Source organism: Bombus vosnesenskii, unplaced genomic scaffold (assembly GCF_011952255.1).
Source record: "Bombus vosnesenskii isolate JDL3184/JDL3185 unplaced genomic scaffold, Bvos_JDL3184-5_v1.1 scf7180000016261, whole genome shotgun sequence".
NCBI classification, from domain to species: Eukaryota; Metazoa; Arthropoda; class Insecta; order Hymenoptera; family Apidae; genus Bombus; species Bombus vosnesenskii.
Window position 1 is genome coordinate 653,875 of NW_022884330.1, and position 15,242 is coordinate 669,116.

The following is a 15,242-nucleotide window of genomic DNA, read 5'->3' on the forward strand; positions in this document are numbered from 1 at the left end:
AAGCAGAGGCGACGCGTGCCAAGTGGTCTATAAATTTGAATAGTGGTCTATAAAGTTGAAGTCGATAATTACGATCACACGGAGGTCTCTCACCCTGCTAACCGCGGCAACATTAGAATACTCGCAGTACACACGGTTTCTAGCACGAGCGAACCTGCTGGTGTAACGTTTAGTCAAGTTGATATCGATTTACTGGACCAAAACTGGAAGCGAAGGAAATTTGAATGTACATCGTGCGATGGTCGATCGATCGGAGGATAAGAGAGATGGAAAGAGAAGAATTTAAAGCGAGTAAAAGGATACGAGTGCTCTTAAAGCAGCTGCGGTTGACGTTCCACTTCCGGATTCCAGAGGCCGGCGCCAAACGACCAGAGGCGAGACGAAAAACAACCCGGAAAGTGCGAACGACGAACCAAAAACGGATCGCGTGACCGCGGTCTCCGAAAGCGTCAACGAGCACCACTGGGCAAGTGTAAAGCTGCGAGGCACGCGGTCGTTCGCGGTAACACGAAACGCGACTCGTGCGACTCGTTGAATCTCGTTGTCCACCGAGGCGATTTATTTCGCCTACCAACCTAAACCGCAACGTGTCAATAAACTCGATGTCAACCAGCCGTTTCTTTTACGCGCTACCGTTTGTCCCGACATTACGTTAGCAAAGCACCGACGTAACGTAATCTCGCCGCAACTCTGCTCCGTCCACTCTCTTTCGCCAAACCGACCGCACTGGAAAACTTCTTCGCTGACGTAGTGTTCGTTGTCGTCGTGGACGCGTGGCGATTGCACGTGGTGACGCTAGACGGAAAAGCTTGCCGAATAATTTCCCGACGGCGAGGCGACAAATTAGCAAAGCGCGCAGCACCAACGGTGAAAAGTCAAGTTGTCGCAGGTCGTTGCACCGCTGCTGACCTAAGCTACGATTACGCTGCTAAAAATATGTGCTACTTTCTCGTCGTCCGTCGTCTATAACTGTTTACAGTCTTGCAAAAAGTCACCGTCTATACCGGCGCGTTCTAGCGCCGATGTCTCTGTGCGCTCTCCATTGGTTAACGATCGTCGTTCTTGATCGCTCGACACCGGCGGAAGGCGAGAGGGTTGGACCGGTCAAGTCGAGACGCGGCAGAAGCGAACAGACTCTCGACGCCGTCGATCGGACTCGGTCTGGTTGACGAACGCGTTTAGACCGACGGCGACGCTCTATGGAACGAACACGAACGGTGTTTCTCGTCGAAATGGGTCCGGACAACCAGGTGAATCGTGATCGGATCGTTTGGCGAACCGATCGTCGGAAGATCTAACCGGGACGCGGTTACATCGCAATTACGTTTCGTGCTCTTTAGATACACGAAGATCCTTTCTTTTTACTAACATCGTCGTTGGAACGACACGGTTTTATCCGCTGGACGCTCTGCTGCAACTGATCTTATGAAATTCCGTCTCTATCTTTCCGATTGTATCGAAAATGGGTTTCAGGCTGAAGCTATATATATATATACGGATTTTCGTAAAGCTTTCGATACTATCGGTCGTTCTGTTTTGATCGGCGAGTTGAAGTCTCTTGAAACGAACGGCGGTGTGTGCTCTCGTGGTTAACCAACTTTCTATCCGACAGAAAGCAAATATTCCGTTTTAGTAACACATTCTCAAGCGAGGTCAAGGTTACTTCTGGCGTTCCTCCAGGTTCTCACCTTCATCTTATGCTTCTTATACATTTCATCGACGCTACGTCTAATGCTTTATAAATTATCATACGAAAGAATACAGAAATTAATATTACAAAATCATATTTTCAAAGATTCAAATATAGAGAAATTATTAGAATATAATGTTCATTTGTATATGAAACATTTTACTAGCTGTAAATCATCCAAAGTAGCTGCTACGAAAAGGTTCTCCAGCGCAAAGGGTTGACTTATTTTCACGTTTATCGCTGCTCGTCCATACGAGATATCTTCTCAGGACGAGAAGATCGGCGCCGAGAAGCAACTGCGCCAAGGATTCTCCGTCAGAGGAGAGAGAAGATCGCAGGATGGCAAGGTGGAAGCAAGGATAGATAGTTGCGCGGTTCTCTCCGGTCGATAATCGCGAGCAGTTTGCATCGCGGATCGACTAAGCGTGTCTCTTTCGTTCGAGCATACGGTTCGTTTCCGTTAGCGAACGGCGTTCGTCGAGCTAGCCGCCATGCACGTCCGCCGCGTTTCCGGTCGCTTCGCTTTCGGTTCGCCAAAACGAGTATACGGCTGCTAGCCTCCGATTAAAACACTTTCCGCTCGCTGAGTTCGTTACCGTAACGAATGAACGTGATCTTCCAAATCGACGGCCGGATAAACGTCCGTCGGAATGGTCGAGCATTTTTCCTTGCAGAATTTTAGCGCAGAAGGAATTGGCTAACTACGAAGCTGGCTATTACGTGGTAGAATGCGGGGAAAATCGCGCGTGGCGATCGATACAGAGCGACTGTGAAACGACGAGCGTGGGACAGGAAGAAGGGCCATTTACGAGGAGGAAGCGGCTCGGCTCGGGTTTGACCCGTATCGTCTGGATGGTTTTCATCGAAATGAAAATCTCGCGACCGCTACGTTCCTCGTTGATCGTAGGTCGGTCGAATCGCCGCGTGGTCTACTTTAACGTTGCTGAAAGGTTGGCGTGGGAACGCGACTCCAGCTGTATTCGAGTCGCACTGGAATCGCGTCAGACGCGTCTGAAAGGAACACGTGGAAACCGTAGAGAAATCGTAGCTGGATGCTAGTTCTTCTTCCTCGTCGAACGCGAGAGAGAAACAAGCGGCGCGTAAAGCCGGGCTCGGGGCCGATACGAACTTCTCATTTGATTAACCTGAAAATCTACTTTTCCCGCGCAAACCGTCTACCTTCCTCGGACCTTCGTTTTCGAAGACTGTTTCGAGAAGGAAATTCCAACGGTTGCGTCGCGCTCTTTTTACTCGATTCCAGAGAAGAATCGTAGACGCGCGTTTCTAGAGCGCTCGACCGTTTCCGAATCAGAGGCGAATCGATCAAGAAGATTAGGGTCGAACGAGAAAGGGTGAGATCGCGACCAAATAAACTTCGGACGAGACTGTAAACGTGTCATGGACTCTTCTTGCGTCTCCTGTGCGCGCGAAATTTCCCTGACAACGATCCATCGACGCAACAAAATCGCTGTATCTACGACCTACCAAAAGCTGACACACGCTGGGCGATGTAGGATATCAACGATTGCCGCACCTCGACAGCTAAAGTCAGAAGATGCCTCAAATCGAAAAAAACGTAGCTGGATGTTCCAGCGATATTGCTTGCCTCGTAATCGAATGCCGTGCGTTTGCCCGTTGCAACTTTTTCTAACCACCTTCCTATCTGCTCCACCGTTATTTTTCTAGTTCATATGCCAGCAAAGCGACATCCGCCGCGAACGTTCGAGTCTTCTTCGAACAAGCTACTCCATCGGAAGGAAAAAAGTCTCGTCGCCTGTCGCGTGGTCGAGCGCTGCGAGTGCAGAAGCGTACCGTTAAGGCAACGTTACCGTCATGGCAAAAGCTTCGCACGAAAGTCTCGCGAGAGCCCGTGCGATGCACCAGGAAGCCTGTAACTGTAATTTCTAGCCACGGGTTGCGTGCGGAGAAACACGTAAGGTCGCTGGTATAAAGGTCACTAGGTCGATTATCGAGCATGGAAACCGGTCGACGGCGTTCTAATAAGTTAGTCGATGGAACTGGCTGATTTAAAACGACCGATCGCGACGTTCCTTTGCATCTCGATGACGGAACGACAGGTCACGATACGAGTCCCGTGACGAATCGAAACTCGTTTACGACGTCGGGATGGTAAATCCGATTCGGCGAGCGATTACGCTCTTTGCTTTACCGCTCTTTACCGCTTTAGAGATTTTCGAAATCGCCTCATCGAACGACTTACTTTCTTTATATTCTGGAACGGATTTACTTATTTATTTATTTATTTAATCGGCACAGCACTTTTTCGTATCGGATAACAGCGATCGTAGGAGACGATGTGAAAAGGGAACGAGCACGAAACGTAATCGACGACTCAGTGCAGAGGTAGGAAACGCGGTACGATTTTAAGGACCGTGTTTCGCGTTTCGTACGCAACCGTATTCGTAGAAAGAAAGAAACTCTCGTTTTCTTGCTCGTGCCGTTCGAACGCGTAACACGTTTGCTCGCTAGCCGGAAAAGATTGTCCCACAGTGACTAATTCCGGCAGTGTGTCGTCGGAACACAAGACGGCAGCGCTCGGCTGCTCCGCCTAATTATTAATAAGGGACTTTCTTCGTTTCCAGCCTTCTCCAGGCATGCGAACCAACTTTCCTCACCTCGAAGATCTACTTACCTTGTACGCGATCGCGTCTCGAAATACCGGTGGCGCGCTATCTTTGCCTCGCCGATGTCGACGTTGGAAAACACAGTCCGGTCGAGTTTTCGTTTTCTAGGAACGGAACGGCTCTCGATGCTATCGAATTTGGAAAGTCCCGAGGCGATCACGATCGCGCGAGGAATATGGGTCTCGCGTTGTCTATAGCTGACGCTAAGCAAACCGCAGTTCGTGTCTTGCGTTCTCCGTAGGTGAAATTTACGAGAGGAGCAATTACTTTTCTTTGCGCACGATTTTCTCCGGCAATTAATGGACTAGCGCGTTTATTCCTCTATCGGCTCTGTCGATTAAACTCGCAGCGCATCTGGAACCTCGAAACTGGGAAACAGAGTAGATCGAGAAACCGGGAAAGCGGAACTTTCCTTCGTAACACGATACACGCAATGTCAAGCACTTTCTAACCTTGAAGTCGAGCTCTCGACGATGTCGTTGCCAGATACGCGATCCACCGCTCCAATACGTCCAACCGTCGTCTCTCGTCACCGACGAACAGACCTCGATACGTTCAAGGACGCGTGGCCGTTCCGTTCGATCGAACGCGAAAAATCGACAAGCGGCAAACGTCGTCAAATTTAAAAGGTTTCGCGTGATCGTTCGAGGCGGTTTGTTAAATCGCAAGCAACAGCGAGCCGAGCTACGATCGCCGGACAGCTGCTGGTCGTAATTGGTGTAACGCCATCGACTTTGTATCGACGTGTTCGTGAAAGTAGCGGCACGCTATCGGATAACGTATCGAGTAGCCGCTATTACGGTTGTCTTTAGCGCGTACAACCGGTATCATCGCGTAACCGATCTGGCGTTTCCTACGCGATTAAAACAGGACGAAAATCGATGGTTGGCGAGATACGTTAACGCGCTTTGATATCTCCAACGCTGGATTTATTACCAGAAGGAGAATTTGACGAGGAAGCGGCGAATTCTAACTGCTACTAACCGCGATGACATAACGAGATCGACCGGAGCAGCGACTCGAACGGTAGCCAGATGCATCGAGGAAAATCGAGCGCGGTGCTGGCAAGTACTCGCATGCTAACAGCTACTTTCGACTCGGGGAAGCTTTGTTCACGCACGCGTAAACACGCGTATGCGCGAGGAATCTCGCCGAGCTCGTTACCATGCTCGTGCTCGTAATTACGCTACATTACGTGACCGAAGAATCGTAATTCCGCTCGAGCTGGTAACATCGCGGCATCGATGCTAACGAACGTCTCGTATCGGCCTGTAAACCAGGCCGATCGAGTCGTCGACGAAACGAGAGGAAAGAATCGGCGTGGCTTGACGCGGCAAAAAACGCGTACACAACAGCCAACGGGTGCAGAGGTTGCCAGGTCGATCGAACGATTTAATTGTCGCCGACGATTATCGTTCGAGGCGGATCTCCGACACAGAATCTTTTGGTCCATTCACCGCTCTCTTGACCCGATTTCCGAGTACCGTACATAGCTGTTTGCTCGTTCGCTTGCACCCGACGTATCCGCGACATGTACGTTCTCGACGTCCGGCTCGATGGCGCCGCGGATTTAGGCGACTCAAGTAGCACGTGCGAAAATCACGAGTTCTCGCTCGTCGCCGTGCTTTCTGTCAAGCGACGCTTGATTACGCGCCGAGTTAACGCGTCATCCTACTCCGCCGTTTTTCTCTATCGCGATCGTAATTAGCGATACAATGGGCTAACGAGCGCGCGTCGCTCGGCGAATACGGTTTTTCTCTCTAAGCGAGCAAGCCATCTTGTTCCATCGTGTTCCTTCTAATTGATCGGTCGTCATCCCCGCGCTACAGAGGGGAGTCTCCCTCCAAGGACACCCTAATATTCCTTATGACACACCGCGAAGTTCGACGGCTGACTAGCGTAACCCGATCGGAAGCCGAATGTGTCCACGAAGCGACGCTAAATTGTCCACGAGAATGAAACGAACGAAACTTTTTTATTTCTGATATCTTTTTAATTAACCTTCTTTAAACGAGACCAAACGCGATTTAATTGACGCGCACTTTCACGCGTATATTCGATAGAGGAATTACTTTGCCGAAACTTTTATTCAACGAGCATTGAGAATAAAAAAGTTCCGTTGTTGCATTAACGTCGTCGAACCGAAACGTTTCTTTTCGTCGAGTCAACTGTCTTTTCCCAAGTTCCGCGAGACGACGAGTTGCGTATCCGTTACGTACAATCGCGTACTGCACGCGATAATTCAGTCTCGATCGTCGATCGATCGCGGAGAAAACGCGAAACAAATGGAAAAGCGAAGAAGCGAACGTCCATCGCAGGCGAGATCCAGCTACGAAGCGAATTTCGAGGAAAAAGCCTGGGAGAACCGCAGAGGAGCGGCACCACGTAGCGCGGTCGAAATGCTTGTTTCTCGACACGCGATACCTCAGTGTCTTAGTTCACAATCTTCCGATCGCACTTTCGCCATTCTTCCATTCATGGCGCGAGCCTTCTTTTCTACCGTCCGCGTTTATCCGTGACCGGTAGAATCGCACGTGCACTTTTTTACAGCGCCGAACAAAGCGCTAACGAAGATGAACTTTCTTTCACGGTCGCCTTCTTCCTTCACGGCCGGCGTCTGACAAAAGTTCGGAACGCGAGTTCGAAATATCGTACAGGCGAGTGCGACGATGTTCAAAACGTGTTCCGTGCGAGTTTCAGGGAGAAAGAGTCGCCTCGATCGGCGAATCGGAACGACGTAGCCAACCAGCAGCGGTTCGTCTTCGACTTTTAGCCCGACGACTCGATCGATCGTTGAGAGGATGTTGAGGCGAAGGATATCGCGGTCGAAAAAGCGAAAAGTCGAACGGCGAGAAACAACGGATCTGGGACACGCGCGCGACCAAGCCTATCGACGTTTCGCAAGCTTCCACCGACCAGCGAGCATCTTTATCGAAATATCGCGATCCGATATCGCCGATCGAGATAAAGCCTCGCTTCCGTGTGCCGCGCGTTGTGCAAAGGATCTCTTCTTTCTTCTGCATGCTCGTTCCCACGAATATCGACCGACTTCTAACAACTTGTCGGATTTGTAATACGACCTCCTTCCTCTTTCATTCCGATCACGACCCGGAGTCGACCAAGTTCTCCGTCGATCGTCGTTCATTGGGTCTGTCGAAAGTTGCGAAAAGCGAAACGATTTTTAAAAGTCGACCTTGCTACTTCTACTTTCCGATTACGGTTAAATAGCCACGGAGTTCACCGCTCCCGTTCACGCGAGCAATTTCCTTCGCGTAGAAATAAACCGTAGCAAAAGTTTCGATCTCGTTCAAGGCGATACGCGATGCGAGCGCGATCGTCGACGAGCGCCACTCTCCCTTTTGCCCGGTTCTTGCGGCCCCTTAACCCACCAATTACTTTAATTCCGCGATCGAAACCGGCTATTATCGGCGAACGATTTAGAGCTCGACGGACGATGGCGATAATTTCGAGGCTGCAACGACGAGACTACTAACGTCGCGACCGAGCCGATCGACCACGATGTTTCCAAGCGTAGCGTCACCAACGAGAGTATCAGCGCAACCACGTAGCCTCCAAAGTACCGCGGCGTCCGGAATTCTAATCGCCAAACCGAGTAAACGCTACGAGTGGCTACAAGATTGAAAAGGTCGGGCCCGAATCGCCACTTTCTCTACCGATATAGGAAACCAGGCTGAAAATCGGCGAGAAATAGGGTCGTAGGAGGAATCGCGAGATTAGAATAGGGTTCGGAAAGAGGACACGGGTGCGGATGGTACGCGTAACAGAGTTGCATCGACGTACATACAATGGAAGAGGAATCGATGGAAGAAAAGCAAGAGACTCGAACTTACCCGGCAGGATAAGCGACCAACTCGCTGGTCGCGTCGCAATCCAGGGCTGCATTGCTCGATACGGTTACTCCGAGAACGCGTTCTAGCTTGATCTGAAACAAATTAAATACCAGGTTACCTTTGCGTTAAAGATGTTGACGTTACCTTTTCCTGCCACTTTACGACATACTACAGGAATATTTTCTCATCGCTATAAATCTGCACGTCAAATTCGTAGGATATCTAAACTCGTAAGAGACGCGATTCGCCCTCGGACATTTCCTATTGTCGTGTGATGCACGGTGTGACGTGTAGTCGTTTAAATTAATTATGGGACGAGTTAATTTAATTAGCTATATTTACAGATATGAGGTGTGAGTGTTGTCCGTGATACTTGAGATGCTGGCCGTAGATATCGGCTGCTGGGGTACTGCTATTTTTCTTCTAACTTAGATGCGTGGAAGAAAAATAGGACTACGGGCACCGGATCCCGAACGTTCGTAACCCAAGGTGCTAACCACTGCGCTACCGTCGTCCGGTAGAAGTTAGTGTCGAGTAGCGGTATTTGTTGTCGAGTACCGCCACAGATATTTTGAAATGTAGAATACAAAGTTAATCGCAATCGATGATATTCGTTATAAGACTGCGCGATACTGCGGTGCTGATACTAATTGTTACGTTGATTCGCTAGACCGATTCGTTATACTTATTCGCTCGACTGACTGACTTCTGAAGAACATGGTCGTCTATTTATACTTGTCAAGGGGAGGTACCGAAAGGTTTGAACTTGTCGCAGGTTGTAGGTTGCACGTAGCAGCGAAATTGCTTTCTCCAGAGTTAGTTTATTACGTTATGCGCGTCGTACAGTGTCAATCATCTGTGGCAAAACAACTATGTGAGGAATTTTCGTATCGAAACGTCCTAAGACGCTTACGCCGCTACAGTCGATCGATCAAACCTATCTCAGAACATGACAACGTTATCCGGACTCTTTATTATATAAATCTCACATAGAGGATATCGGGGACGTTCGACGCTAATTTTTAAGAATTACTTGGACAGCAGCTGTACGGTGCCCCTATACAGTTTAAGTGTAGTTTAATTCCCACAATTGCGACGGTGTTGTTAGGAGTTTGAATCCTGCACGTTCTTAGAGGTCTCGTAACTCGTACGTTACTCGTGCATTTCATGTAATATGCCTATCCGGAATAACGCGAAATTACACGACGTCGCAGCGTTTATGCATAACGTAAGCACGACTACCGTAACTGTTTCAATAGGACGATGAATTTCGCTAACAGCGTCTATCACAAGGTTGATATACTCGGTGAACCTATGGAATCTCTGAGATTCTCCCCCTTAACGCGTTTACTGCCGCGTCACCCATATTCGGGCGACAGCAAAGTTTCTGATCGGTATTCGGGAGACGCTTATTTGACTACTTGCGAAGAATCGTCGTAGGCATTTGAAAAGATATTCCACAGGAAGTAATAGAACTATTGTATGGTTATAAAAATAATAGGAAAATGGTTTATTAAGAAAATCATTTAGGATGTAAAACTTTAAAGCATTGTATACAAAGCTGAGGTTGGTCGGGACAATTTGGACAATAAGTTGTCGCAGCAGTCAACGTTTTAAGACAGATTTTTCAATGATTATTTATTCTATACCTCAGCTACTTCTTCCAAATTCTCGCTTATTATTTTTTTTCTATTTCTATCGTCTCGCGTTTTACCGTCTTTCCCGCCGAATGGATTTTTCTTTCGCCCGTGAAAGTAATAACAAGCTTTCATGACGAAACTGCAAGATCGTAGATTCTCCTCGCCTCCTGCTGCTCGTCTTTCTAAAGGAATTAATTTTAATCTCGAAAGGCGCGTTACGTCACCGATGAATCGCTCGATGCGCGACGATTAAACTCTCTGTGTGCTGCTGGTTAACGCGTAAGTACCTTGCAGCAAAGGATTAACGTCATACGTGACGAATTTACCACTTATTTACTTACGCGAGTGTGTTCGTTCGCATGCATCTGCGCGAATGACGTACGATGTATCTAATTAGAGACAGCGCAAACTGCTATTTGTAAATTACGAGCAGTTCGATCACGTTCGTTCTCAATCACGGTGATACCTCGCGATGATTTGCGATTTTTCCTGATCGCTTCTGACCGGAGGAGAGATATAACTGTTGTTTGCGCGCATCGCGTAACCTTATCATCTTTACATCGACGATATAAAATTAATATATTACGGTCTTGAAATCGACAGGAACAACGAATATCTTCGAGACAGAATGTCTTTAAGATGTCGATGTAAGATAAAGAAAAGGAAATTCAACTGTTTTTCATTTTTAACACTTCGCCGATCGATAGCCTATTAATCGGCTTTTCGCCACCGACAATTTTTCTCGTTATTTGAGCAGTAATTTGTTATTTAGCACTAAGGTACCTCGCTCAGTTGCGTCAGTTGCGTCGCTTTGTAAGCCCCCACAATTTTACACCAGTTTGAAAAACGTACCGTTCGCGATGGACGAAGAGAATGGGGTATTGGAGAGTCTAAACCGAAACAGAGCCGTGGCCAGGGAGAATCTGCGCCCGAGCTGCCGGTCGGACGTGCGTGTTCTGTTGAATCTGTAGCGGTCGGTAAGGTGTTAAGATACCGATATAAGACAAGGAAAAGAAAATTCAACTGTTCTTCATTTTTAACATTAAATAAAGTAAACTAAGGTTATACGCGGATACCTTTCTGCACGCTGTATCTCGAAATATTGCAGGCGAAATAATTCAGAGCGAAATAAAAGAATTACGATCACAGCGAGCGAATTCACTCGCGAATAAAAAAAGTGTCACGGTCGCGAATAAGGTTACATCGCTATCGCGATCGTGACTCTGCCATCACTGCGATAATAAATCACCGTCGGCGATTTTCCACGTCGTCTCAGTGTCGTCTAATTGTTTCTCTGTGATCCGCGATCCAAGAATCGTAAACGGCAGCTGCTATTTTCGACCGGCTGCATAATCGATAACCGAGGACTCTGTCATTGCCTCTGACCGGCCTCGAGGCTCTCTCGTCGAGCCTTTCGAGCGGCTGATCATCGAGTTGCGCGAAGATACTGCGACAAAGAGACAGACACCGTGTTATTTATGGAGGAAGTTATCCGGAAGACAGAGAATGGCAGGGGAAGAGAAAAGCCAGGGCAAGTGGATACGCGACGCCAGCGTGGAAAATTCGCTCGATACGCCACTGGGGCATTGATCTGGAATGGCTCGCGAAGGCGGAGTTTGTTAATACAGCGTACTTCCGTTTTTTTCACGGCTGTCGGCAAAAGTTCAGAGAAACTCGTCCGATCGATATCAGCAACCCGCTGTACCGCGGCGTAACGAGAATCTTACGTTCCACGTTCCCCATCGGGAATCTCGTTCGAAGTCGAGATTCACAGCGTGTGGCCGGTTTCTCTAGACATCTACACTTCGGACTAGCGCCGTCCAAGTCGTCCCCCGGGAGACAAACGCCGCCCCCTTTCATCGTCTTAACGAATACGTGGCGCGTTTCATTCGTCAGGCCGCTGGTCTTTTTTCGCTAGGAAAACGCCAGCCTGTCATGGTTGGCTTCTTAGCATCGCGCGATTTCGTCGGCGACGAACGAACGCATCGCGCGAAACGACGTTCGAAAGGAGAAGCACACTGGAACTTTAGACCATGAAATTGTTTCGTCGTAAGACTCGTTTCGTGACTTTCGGTTGCCAGCGCGTGCCGACTCTGGCGAATCATCGGCGTTTAACCAGCTACGTCGACGGACTCGATCGTATCTTCGACTCCGAAAGGGTCCGCTGTTTCAGCGAAAATATTCATCGGTTAAGTCCCATTTGCATCGCGCAACTATACTCGAAGCGACTAGGTCTCGGTCGAAGCGATCAGTTCAAAGATAGAAGAACGGGCTATTTCTGGTCGAACGACTACGAGTCGTTTCAACTCGACCGACCCCGGGTGTCCACACGGGCAAATTCGAACAATTTAAAATCGATGGGCGAAAAGTGGCTGAACATAGTAAACGAGGTTTTAGAAAGCAACAGCGCGTCTTAGTCGCAACAACTTGGTAGATGGTTCGCGACTTTCCTTCGGGCTCCGACGAAAAGCTACTCGCGCCTTCTCTCTCTAACGGCCATCCATCTGTCGATCGTTCGTCGCAATTAAGTTCCATCGAGTCAAATTTTTCGCCAACCATCGTACCGTGTCGTCGTTAACTTAGGAAACCTAGCGAGGAGTTCGTCCTAACGAGTGTTCTAATCTCGCGAACCGTATCTGGGACTAACAGTCGATACTCGAACGATTCTCAATTGGTCGTTGTTGTTCACGTTCTACGTAAAGTCGGGCGACTGGCGCGAATCGGAACTCGAGAAACCGACAAACGTCTTACCGCTTACCACTTAACGAATCATCGACGATCTATCGAAGAGAATAAAATTGCCAACGTATAGATCGCCCGAGCCGTCGGGATACGCGCCAAACGACAGGGCGATTCGTCGCGGTTGCGCGATCGTTGCGTAATCGCAAAGTCCTCGTCGAAGATGACTCGTAACGGTATAATTAAGGGTGGTTACGCGTAACAACTTCCGCGATTCGAGAACGCTCCGTCCGCGTTTTATGTTTCTTTGCAGGCAAAAACCTGCTCCCTTTTCCGTCGACTTTCACGATGAACGACCAGCGCGTCCAACGATCGTAAATCGAACGGCTGAACGAGCAAATCGACGTTCTAGAAGCGGCGATCGCGTTATAGCGGTTCGATGCGATCTCCGCGCGATATCCGCAGGTTCGTCGAAGAATTCCATCGAACGAAGTCGGCGCAGGTTACGCGACACCCAGGGACACTTACGTTCGTCTCATACTCCGCTCCGTGGACAATCGAGATCGGCGCAGGTAGAGAGGAGAACGCTACCGCGACATTGGTTCGTCACGCGAATGACTAGCTCGGTTCGCGTGGGAGGCCGAACGATATTATTCGCAAATGTTCGGTGGAAAAAATCGCGGATGCAATGGTAAAGGATAACCTGCACTACCCATAACCATTTTCACCGTACTAACACTAGAACTATCACGCCAGTCAAATTGATTGGTTTTACAATTTTATTTTTAAATTCCTACTTCGTGTTACATTTTTTTCCGCAATGATGTAACGACTTTCGCAACGAGAACTAAAAGAATAATATAATGAATTTTATTTTGTTCAGTCAAAATGACTGGTACTTTTCAAAGTGTAAAAGTGCTGCAATCTGTTTATCGAACCCTAATTAATCAGTTTCCTCGATTTCTACAACTTCCCACACGGTTTTCAAATTTTTACCGCGTATCGTTCGATATGACGATATCAGTTATCAGGAAAATTCCTAGATGCCAACACTAGAAATACCACAGCAGTCAAAGTGACTGGATCTACAATTTTATAAACGTGTCAATCCTCGTTTAGGGATCCCAGATGGATTAATAATAGCAAAAATCTACTACGTAACATGGTGTTACTTCTGTAAGAAAGTAATAAATCAATAAATATACAAATATTCTTTTATTAGGTGTTTTCTAAAGACCAGTCATTTTCACTGGTTTTGGTAGAAATAGCTTCGTGTTAACTATAGTTCTAGTATTAATGGAATTGTCCATCTCGTTGACTCTGTATACCGTGACGCCCATCTTTTTCGACAATCGCATCGTCCTCGAGAAGCTTCTTGCAACGTACACTGTAGTTGTTATATTCATCGCGATTTTCAAACCTCCGTTCGTACGCCTTTCTCCTACTCTTTTCCCCCTTTTGCGTATATTTGCGCGTATAATTTACCTCTTCTCGCGTCGTATCTTTGTACGAAAGGGTCTATCCCGTTAAGAGGACAGTTGAAGGCATCAGCGGCGTTCAACTGACGACTGGTCCCATCACTTGTTCACAGAGTTTACCGAAAATTTACTGCTCAAAACGATGAAAAAATAAATTATTTAGAATTTAAAACTGCCGCACTGATCAACTTCGCTGTCTTCGCTCGATGAGATCCTACGGATACGTTTTCGAGTATGTCCTATTTGTATACTTTGATCCGAATCATCAAGATCCATTGGGGCAACTAAATTGTAGTTTACATTATAAAATTGGAATATTTTTTCAATTTGAATTTGTCGAATTTAATCAAGATCGACAGTACACTTACTCATAGTGGCAGTTAAAAGGAATTTCACAACAAAAGTAAGACTCGTTTAGAAAATAATAAATTGATATAAACGAGATGCTGACAAACGGGTCAAACGCGATCTCTCACATCTGAAGAATACTTAGCGACTGAAATAAAAAGCAGTGGCAGCGCGCGTAATAATCCGCGCTTCGTGATAGAACACAGTCGTCCGATTGCGTAATAATCCGCGCTTGGATGCAAATCGGTTAATAACAACAACAAACGCAGAGAAAAGTTCTTTCAGACAGACTACGTAAAAATGAGGAAAAATGAACTCTTACAGCTGGCAGTAATCCGATTCGAATCCGACCAAAGTTTCTCGTTCGGTATTCGTTCGTGTCCCGGCGAGTAGACTGGTTCGCATCGCGGGTAAGTAGAGTGATCCGAGAATCTCGAGGAATTAATTCGCCTCGTTAAAGGAAACGAGTGTCGGAGGAGGGGAGCGCGACACGCGAAACGATTCGAGCTTCGGAGAAAGTATAAGTAATTTCTCGCGGGGTGAAACCTTCCATCTATGAGCGAGCAGCTGATCGATCGCCGCAATGACCAGAGAAAACCACGACAGGTAGAAAGGGAAGATCGGAGCATCGTTGTGTGCGATTAAACGAAGAACTGTGTCGCGCGTGGCGTACGAATATCTGGCCGCGTGTTCTCCGTAATTTAACAAACTCTCCAATCGTTACTGCCAGTCTAACGATTTTAACGGTCGCGTTCACGGATAGCTCGACTCGGACGATAGCGTCTCTCTCGAACGTAGAGATTCTCTCGATGGATTTTTTCACGGCTAGAAAACTCGAGCTTGAATCGTCGATTTCGAGACCGATCGCCAACCTACACCGTACAACGTCTATTTGGTCCTCGTCCATCTAC

General features: G+C 47.8%; 1 protein-coding gene across 9 annotated transcripts in view; it reads right to left on the reverse strand.

Moving 5' to 3' along the window:
- Nucleotides 1-15,242, reverse strand: part of LOC117241663 (mitogen-activated protein kinase-binding protein 1) — a 79,694-nt gene that overhangs the window by 16,261 nt on the left and 48,191 nt on the right. For all 9 annotated transcript variants that reach the window (XM_033507615.1, XM_033507617.1, XM_033507614.1 and 6 more), the window contains one exon: nt 8,187-8,278. In XM_033507615.1, the coding sequence (XP_033363506.1) occupies nt 8,187-8,278 (92 nt within the window). The remainder of the gene's footprint in view (nt 1-8,186; nt 8,279-15,242) is intronic.